This window comes from Gambusia affinis, linkage group LG13 (assembly GCF_019740435.1).
Source record: "Gambusia affinis linkage group LG13, SWU_Gaff_1.0, whole genome shotgun sequence".
Lineage (NCBI taxonomy): Eukaryota > Metazoa > Chordata > Actinopteri > Cyprinodontiformes > Poeciliidae > Gambusia > Gambusia affinis.
In genome coordinates, this window is record NC_057880.1 from 7454375 (window position 1) to 7464230 (window position 9856).

At 41.4% G+C, this 9856-nt stretch overlaps 1 protein-coding gene across 1 annotated transcript; it reads left to right on the top strand.

Moving 5' to 3' along the window:
- Window positions 1-159: 159 nt before the first annotated feature.
- Window positions 160-8852, top strand: LOC122842054 (serine/threonine-protein phosphatase 4 regulatory subunit 3-B-like). The gene is made up of 16 exons (XM_044135562.1): window positions 160-607; window positions 1110-1165; window positions 1306-1404; window positions 1598-2221; window positions 3092-3169; window positions 3276-3392; window positions 3908-4024; window positions 4359-4490; window positions 4747-4849; window positions 4946-4987; window positions 5124-5282; window positions 5384-5553; window positions 5643-5782; window positions 6521-6666; window positions 6757-6893; window positions 7017-8852. The coding sequence occupies exons 1-16, from the start codon at window positions 466-468 to the stop codon at window positions 7134-7136; spliced, it is 2382 nt and encodes a 793-aa protein (XP_043991497.1). The 5' UTR covers window positions 160-465; the 3' UTR covers window positions 7137-8852.
- Window positions 8853-9856: the final 1004 nt, after the last annotated feature.

Consider the following 9856-nt stretch of genomic DNA (forward strand, 5'->3'; position numbering starts at 1 on the left):
CAACATGTGTCTTATGGACACTAATTGTGTCACACAATGTTGAAATTATATGAATATATGAACTTCTCTGGGTGGATGTTGCTGCGATTCTTTTCTTTGCCTGCAGGTGGCGACCTCATGTAGCCCTTGTCGGGAAGCAAAGCTCCGCCTATCCGACGGCAGTTTGATTGACATCTACGAAGATCGGATTACAAGATGGCGGTCTGTGGACGTTAGCGAGGAGGCCGTTAGAGTTGTTGTGCTTTCTTTGAATTTTACTGTTTTATTAGCAGGCCTTCTACTTAAACCCTTTATGTGGTAGACGTAATATGTTTATGAACTAGGTAAAAAAATTATATAACTGCTGCCGTAAACTTTCATTAGACGTGCATGTTTTATAACATGCAGGTGGGAAAAAAGTTAACAGGTCGAGGAAAACACTAGACAGGGCGAGCTGATAGCCTGTTAGCTCAGACTCGGTTAACCATGTCGGACACTCGGCGGCGGGTGAAAGTGTACACCCTGAACGAAGACCGACAATGGGATGACCGGGGCACCGGACACGTTTCTTCCACATTTGTGGAACGACTGAAGGGAATTTCGTTATTAGTTCGAGCCGAATCTGACGGTGAGTTCCTCGTTAGCATAGCCGCGTTTACGATACGTTACCTAGCTTTAGCATGCTATCTACTGCTTGTTCGGACTCGGGGCTTTCAGTTGATGATTACTTGTTTTTATGAGGCTATGGCCTATAAATCCAACTGTCTTTGACAATTAAAAGGGTTTATGTTGTTTTAATCTAAAACGGTGTTTAAGGATTATTCGGTTTCCATTATTTATTTGGGTAACGAGACACCTTTATAGTAACACGGGGGGTTGGGGGGGGGTTTCACTGCACACGTACAAAGTTATCATAATAGGCTAACCACATTTGTTCGAGGAGAGATTATACAAATGAATCTTACTTAATTTTATGACCAGGTTTCTGCGAATGTTGCCTTTTTGATTTTTTTTCTCAAGTCTTATTTAAATGCCCTAATTGCTTAGGCATATAATTTACAATAAAGTTGCCTATCTTACTTTTAACACGTCACCGTCGCTTTAATAAGCCACCTTTCTCACTCTTTTAGGTTCATTATTGTTGGAGTCGAAGATAAGTCCGAATACCGCATATCAGAAACAACAGGTAAACGGTTTACACTGAGCTGACTCTCTCTTTGAGCTCAATCAAGTTGTGTGCCTTTATCTATTGCGAAAGCTACTAATTTATGTGAATCAAATGTGGATCTTTGAGTAAAACTGCGTGTTTCTTTATCTTGTTTCCAGGACACACTGATTGTCTGGTCAGAAGCAGATAATTATGACCTTGCCTTAAGTTTCCAGGAAAAGGCCGGCTGTGATGAAATCTGGGAGAAGATTTGTCAGGTATTGTCTAACAAACAGATGTTTTGAGCTTCAGGTCAATTCACAACTTGGCTCATTTACAATCGATGGTCACATCCATTTTGTACCTATAAACAAAATATTTTGTACTTACGGTTGCATACCGATTTATCTTCTTAATTAAACATTTCATTCATTTATTCATTCAATTATTTGTCAAACATTTGTCGCCCAGGTTCAAGGCAAGGACCCTGCTCTGGATATCACCCAGGACCCCATCGACGAGTCCGAAGAAGACCACTTCGAAGAGATCCCAGAGACGACCCACCTGGTCGAGCTGCCGCCCTGCGAGTTAGGGCGGCTCGAAGAAATCGCCGACCTGGTCACGTCCGTCTTGTCCTCGCCCATCCGGAGGGAGAAACTCGCCCTGGCGCTGATGAGCGAGGGCTACATCAAGAAACTCCTGGGCCTCTTCAGAGTGTGCGAGGACCTGGACAACCGGGAAGGCCTGCACCACCTCTACGAGATCGTGCGCGGCGTCTTGTTCCTCAACAAAGCGGCCCTGTTCGAGGTGATGTTCTCGGACGACTGCATCATGGACGTGGTGGGTTGTCTGGAGTACGATCCGGCGCTGGTGCAGCCGAAGCGGCACCGGGAGTTTCTGACCAAGACGGCCAAGTTTAAGGAGGTGATTCCCATCACAGACTCGGAGTTGCGGCAGAAAATCCACCAGACCTACAGAGTTCAGTACATCCAGGACATAATCCTGCCCACGCCGTCAGTGTTTGAAGAGAACTTCCTGTCCACCCTCACCTCCTTCATCTTCTTCAACAAAGTGGAAATTGTCAGTATGTTGCAGGTAAGGACAAAAGCAGGTTTACTTACAGTATGAGGAAAAGTGACGAGTGGATGCCTTTTGAGAAAGTTTATATTATTTGATGGGATTTTCTATTTGTACATTTAATTTTGATGATCCAGTGTAATTTTTAGATTGAATGTTCTTCAGTGTTGTCTCGTTTATGATGCTCTTTCTTCCCTTTTGTCAAATAAAAAAAAAAAATAGAAGCAAATTTTATGATGGCATTTAAAACTATTAATGAACATGACATTATATGCCTGTAATTATTTATTATTTTGCAAATGAAGTTTTGTATGTCAAAAGTTGCTCTGTAGCAAGAAATCAAAGTTAGTGGGGAAGCATACAGAATGAATGGGTTGAGATGCATTTTAAAGCTTCCTGGTTCTCAACTAATTTGTACTACGCAACATTTTTCATTATTATATATAATTTTGTTTTCTTAAAATTCTTCAAATGTTTGTGTATTCTCTGTTTTTCTGACCTTATCTGTTCAGATTTTCTCTGTTTTGAGAAAATGTTTACGTTTCTGCCTGTCACGTCGTCTGGCTTAAAATTAAAACATGTTGATCTGAGATTTCTGGTCTTTGTGTTGACACGTCTGAGAGACGACTAAGTGTACTTGCCGTGCCAAAGTAATGCGCAGAAGCAAATTAACGTTAAAGGAATGATGGGAGTATAAATTTTCTGTTAGTTCTTTCCAACTGTTCTTACACAGGTGAATGGAAACATTTCTAGAGATAACCGTCATGGTAAGCTCCAATAAATGTCAGGATTGGGTTCTCTTCTTTCACCATTGCTTGAGTTTATCTCTAAGTCTTCTTACTTTGGTAGGTGTCTTTGTTTCTAACGTATGTCTCGCTGTTGTCGCAGGAGGATGAGAAGTTCCTCACTGAGGTCTTTGCACAGCTTACAGATGAAGCCACAGAAGACAGTAAAAGAAGAGAATTGGTAAGTCACTTGTTAAGACTCAAAACCGGTTTGAAGCCGTGTTTTTAAAGTCCATTCTGTTTGGAAATTTTAAAATCTGTATTTGTTTTTCTCCTCCACTCTTTAGGTGAACTTCGTCAAGGAATTCTGTGCTTTTTCGCAAACATTGCAGCCGCAAAACAGGGATGCCTTCTATAAAACTCTGGCTAATCTAGGGATTTTACCCGCTCTTGAAATAGTCATGGTATGTCGTTGCATTTCTCTGAGTGTAATTGAAATATTTATTTAAGCAAATCTGTACAAAAGCGAACACTCTTGACTCATTACACTGGAACTGATCATATTTAAAGCATTTTAAGCAACAATTTTCTATCAGCCCTTTTTTTTTTTGTTCATGCTACAATTAACAATAAAAGAAATAAATGCTCGAGATATTTCAGTTTAGGCAGAATTTATTTTACTTCTTAAATTGAATTATTGATATAAATTAACTTTCAGGTGATGTTCTAATAAAAAAAACAAAAACACACACACAAATATGTGCAAATCTCACACATTTGAGTTTACTACGAATTATAATTATGTATGGTGTTCACACTGAACTGTACAGTCTGCAGTTTATATTTCTTCAAAAGGAAGATAAAAGTTGCGACATAAGCAACACCCAATGGAAAAATATTCACCTGAACTGATGTGAATTTTGCGTTGTCTTGGTTTTATTCTACAATATTGTTTCCCAATATGTTTGCTTTTCTGTAGGGAATGGATGACTTGCAGGTGCGAGCAGCAGCTATTGACATATTCTCCTACCTGGTGGAGTTCAGCCCGTCGATGGTCAGGGAGTTTGTCATGCAGGAGCCACAGCAAACCGAAGATGTGAGCAGAAATGTTCTTGTCTTGAAAGTGTAATATTCAGCGTCGCATATTAGTGTCTTTGATATTTTTATGACATGTGGTGTGTGCGTGTCTCAAGATTGGCTTGTAGCTCTGCAGCCATTTAATGAGGAAGTGTTGTACAATCTGAGATGCAAAGTGTAATTCAACACAAAATAATAATAATTAAAAAAAATCCTGAAGGGGTGTAACATTCACTCAGCACTTATTACTATGAACATACGATCAAACTTACCGAACTCGTTTTAATATATTCATCGTTTTTAATGAATGCATCTTCTCCCGTGTCGGTTTGGGTTTTGTGCTTCTATTTTAGGACGTTCTCCTGATAAATGTTGTGATCAAGCAGATGATTTGTGACTCTGATCCAGAGTTGGGAGGGGCCGTCCAGCTAATGGGTCTGCTCAGGACTCTAATCGACCCTGAAAACATGCTGGCTTCCACCAATGTAAGTAAAGCCAGTCGCAAATCTGCCAGTTATCAAAAGAGAAACGATGCCCAGACTTCAGAGCTGTTTGAGACTGTTCAAAGATAACCTTGTAAAGAACCTTGCAAAACTCTTCCCATTGCTTTAACATTTTCACATTTTGTCACCTTCCAACCTCGAACGTAAATAGGAGGGCACAGAATGATTGCATTGAATCCTCAACGGATGAACTGCTAGTTGTTTTAACGCTGTTTCCACTTTCACTAACTTCTTTCAGAAAACAGAGAAGACAGAATTCCTGAGTTTCTTTTACAAGTACTGCATGCATGTCCTGACTGCTCCTCTTCTGGCCAACACTGCACATGACAAAAACTCAAAAGGTAAACCTGGCCCCTCAATGCAAAGCATAATCATAATGTTAGATTACAGAAGTCTTTTTTTTTTTTTTTTAAATATTGATTGCCATCACTTTCCAGATCATCCAGAAGGATCTGCAAAGATTAACCCAGTTTGTCCAGGTGGGTCCAGTTTAATTTCATTGAACAACCAATGGTCAGCTATGGGATCCAGTCGAAAATTAATTTGCACAAAAAAAAAAGTCTTCTTGTTGCATGTTTGAAATGTCCTGACTAGAGCCGTTTTTGTATTTTGCAGACAACTTCCAAACGGCTCAGCTGCTCGCTCTGATCCTGGAGCTGCTCACCTTCTGTGTGGAGCATCACACCTACCATATCAAGACCTACATTATGAACAAAGACCTGCTCAGGAGAGTGCTGGTGCTCATGAACTCAAAGCACACCTTCCTTGCTCTTTGTAAGTCCTAACCTACAAACCTTTATGTTGCTCTTCCCAAAACTCTTACAGTTCTAGCTATAGGGCTTCACTGAAAACATGACGGTTTTTCTTTGGCGAAGGTGCGCTGCGTTTCATGCGGAGAATCATTGGACTAAAAGACGAGTACTACAACCGCTACATCATCAAAGGGAACCTGTTTGAACCCGTCATCAATGCCCTGCTGGACAACGGCACCCGATACAACCTCCTCAACTCGGCCATCATCGAGCTCTTCGAGTTCATCAAAGTGGTACGTAAAGGTTAAATTCCTACCCAGATTAAAAATATGTCCCTTGACATCTCAAGAGAGTTTCACTTTTTTTTTTCTCCTCTCCACAGGAGGACATCAAATCTCTCATAGCTCACATCGTAGATAATTTCTACAAAGCACTTGAATCCATCGAGTACGTTCAGACTTTCAAGGGCCTGAAAGGCCGATATGAGCAGGAAAAAGACCGGCAGAGTCAGAAACTCAACAGGTCAGTGAAGACTGTAAAATGATTGATTTAGTCGTTTTCTTTAAGGGATGGTTTAGGGTTTATGTGATGAGTTTTTGATAAAAGGTACAAACAATAAATGTCTTACCTCCAGTAGATGACTTTGGGTGAAATCCAAAGAGATCCAAAAGAGATTTCTACATTCCAAAACATCATATCAGTCTATTTAAGCTTACATAAGTAAGTGTTTTTGAATGGCCTTGGCAGCTCTTTGACTGTTAGCCTCTGTTTCCAGGTCACAAATATCTGGACTTATATCAAATAAAGATACTAAGACATTTAATTACTGCATGTAAGTTATTAGCTGTTTCAGGATATCTGCAGGTTTCAGCAAGTCAAATTTAAGACTTTTAAAGACCTTCTTAATTTCACCCTGAATAAAATTTAAAGCTAAAAATATAAGGAATGTTTGGGGGCGCTTGATGCATAACAATCAAGCACAGCAAATACTGTGAACCAGGCTTTGTTCCCATGATGGAAGCAAAAACAGTAGCTAGCTAGCAAGGGTATATTAGCTGCTAGTTACAGGTAGCCGCAAGACTTTTAAAGATTTTATTTTATTTTTTTAAAGACACCATGTATGTGGTTATTCTTGGCATCCCAGTTTAAAAAGCCCTATATTATCCTTTCAGGTTGTTGGCCACAATTAATATTTTCCATTGTCAATAATGACTTGGACTTCCTTGCGATATTCTACATGAACCCTGTTATCATCCGCAGGTATCGTAGAGACGCGCGGTCTATGGACGAGGACGAAGAGTTGTGGTTCAACGATGATGATGACGACGACGACGGTGAGGCGGTGGAGAGGAGGATGGAGGAGGATTTCTCCGACAGCTACGAAAAGTTCATGGAAGCCAAAAAAGGTAATCTGCTCAGCTGCGAGTGCTTTCGACACCCCGGAAACTTTGTGTTGAACTCCCGAATCACGACGTGGTCATCGTCTGTCACTGCAGGAGCAGCCAACGGAGCAAACGGTGCCAACAATGGCAAGACTGGAACCATCCCGCCTGCCTCGCCAGCCGTCACGTCAAGCAACAGCTCGTCTTCGTCTGTCAAAACAGTTGCTCTTCCTGCCACTCCTGTTGTTAAGGTAACCAAACGTCACAAGCGTGGAATACTTTCATCAAAAAAAAAAAAATCTAAATGCCTTTTTCTTAATTTATTTAAAGCATGTAGGCACTTTGTCAGTGTTTTCTCTCCGTTTTTCTTTTAGACTGCTCTTGTCGGGTTGGTGGACTACCCTGACGATGAGGATGAAGAGGAGGAAGACGAGGAGGAGGAGGAGCAGCAGCAGCAGCAGTCTCCGAGAAAGCGACCCCGTCTGAGCTCTTAAGGCTTATAATAGCTCTCTCTGGTTCGGCCATGGCGGACGGACGTGGAGTCCTTCCCATTCCCTCTTTCCCCAGGCCGTCTCATTGGTCCTCGGCCTTCTGGCGCCACCCTCTGGTCCCTCAGAGGCGTCGCACTGAGCCAGACCAGCCTCCCGCCTTTCCTCAGTCCTGAACTCTGCTCCTTGCCCCTCTTTGGAAGGAGGTGGAGAGCTTCTCTGGAAAGACAGATTGCAGTCTATTTCTGTAGGCTGTCTTTTTCTTTTTTTTTTAACTTCCCCCCTTTTTTTATTAAACACATAACCCTGTTTGGGAAATCCATATCTCTTCTTCCATTTCTTTTTTTTTTTTACCACGTTTTTTCCCCCTCCTTTTCTTCACCATTCAGCTGTCCAAACATGACATGGCAACACCAGTTCAGACACTGTTTTTTCTTTTTTGTTTTGTTTTTTTCCCCCCCTTGTTCCCTCTGTATTTTTGTTGCTGCAGCAGCCAGAAAGCCTCTGTATCCATCTCCAAACCGAACCAGTGAGGCAAGAAGAAGCCAAAAACCCGACCAGCCAGCGTACAAACTGTTCAGCCGGCCGCCCAGGCTAGCGGGACTAGCCCTCAGATTTGACTGACTGGAGCTGATTGTGAGCCACCCGGTCAGATTCAGAGGGATTCAGGCAGCGTAGAAACATTAAATGGAGGGGGGAGGGGGGACGAACGCTTAGCTCCAGTAGAGCAGGACTCGAACGTAAAAAAAAAAAAAGCCATGGCATCCGTTTTGGGGGCAAGGCACACAGAACTTTAACACAATATTTTGCGGGATTGTGTTAGCCAGGAGTCTTGCATTTCACGAGTTTGTTAAAGTACTGTACATAAGTTTCTTTGCCCTTTCGAACCATTTCACCCCCCTTCTTCGGCGTGGTTTTGAAAGGGGAGGAAAACTCCACCTGATTTTTTCTTTTTTTTTTTTTCTTTTCACAACTCATAAAAAGGTGAGGGATCACTGTTCACCCTTTTTTCAGGTGATTTCATTTGATTCGGTGTAAACTCTGGAAAAAGTTCAACATGTCAGTTTTAAGGATTCCGCATTAAAACTGTGGCAAAGTCACGTTTGTGGCCAACGTTTTGAGGATGTCTGGAGTTTTTCTTGTCACTTTCGAGTTTGGCGATCTGCAACCGGATGGATCTGCTCCTGGTTTTGGTTTTAACCGAAAACGAGGGCGAGAAATTCGACTTTCAGACAGATCTCAGGTGCAGAGTTGGTTTCCAGGCGACTAAGAGCAGCTTTTCTCCACGTATGTTTTTTTTTTTCCTCTCCTTTTCATGCAGTTAAATGAGTTGAAGGAAACGTGCTGCAATGATGAGATGTAGGAACGGGTGAGCCATTTCTTTAGTTCTGATCAAGACCTGATTTGACCCCCTTCACGCCTCTCCTGCGGTTGAGGCAGTGTAGCTTTTTAACGTCGCGTGTTTTACACGGCCAAAATGCACAACGTCAGATGAAGGGATTCAAAACTGTCGGAGAATGAAAGCGGTGTGGGGTCAAAGCAAGTGAAACGTCTGGACCTGAGCGGGGAACTGGCTTTGCTCCTTTCTGCCAACGTCACCCAACAAAGACTGATTCTGCCCAGTCAATTTGTACCAAGTGCATTTAGTACCACTATCCATTCTTAACATTTGTATGAATTTATTTGATAAGTTTTGAAATTAAATGTGATCCTGACATTGAATTTGTGAAGTTTTTTTTTCTTTTTTCTTAATTGTTATGATTTTATTCGTTTCTCTCCAGCCTGGACTTGGAATCCCTCGTTGTTAATATGATCAGTGCATCCGGTTGTAAATAGATGCTAATTTGTGATTAGCAGGTGACGCCTTTCTACAAGCTTACAACAGCTTAAGATTCAACGTATGACCGAGCCACCTTTGACCCCTTACTGTTATTTCTATGGTTTGGAGTTCAAGTTGTTTCTACAAAATGTGATTTATTAAAACAAGCATGTATAACGTATACATACAAACACAAACCGGTGCAACATACATGCTTAAAGAGAAAACTGCGGATTGCTTTGAGAATAAATACTGCACTCGTGTGAAGCAGCCACATCACCTTCTTGGCCCCTTTAGGAATATGTGATTAGTGTTAATCTCATGAACTCTTGACTAATATAGGGATCAACCGTGTGAACGGAGGAAGCTTCCCTTTGCTAATGGAAACGGCGTGAAAAGCCAAACATGCGCAAGCTAGCACCATCAGCGTTGATAAACCACCACATCGTTGTTTCCATCTTACTTAACCAACACAAACTTTTGTTCCCCATTTTCAAGTTTGCGCCTCAACTCCCTGTCACTGCTACAAAACAGGATGTTTGAGCTAATTCTGGTGAACCACAGAAAGTGCATTTAAAAAAATTAACAATGAAATGAGTGGGTTTCCATAAGCCGTGATTGTCAAAATGAAAAAAAAATTACATGGATCGCTGTAATTTTATAGGAGGTTCACTTTTTGAAGTACTGAAATATTTATGTATATATAGTTTTACCTCAGTGACTTCACTTGCACCTTACTTATGGCGTTATTGCCTTTTTTGCACACTTGCAGCCCCATGATGGTGCCTTCATTCACTCCCACTCAGCTATAAAATGACCTTTTTGAGCTAAAACTCTTAACTTTAGAACATAATTTGAGTAATATCTTTAAGCCACTGTCTTATGTATTTTATCAGTTGCAGTAATA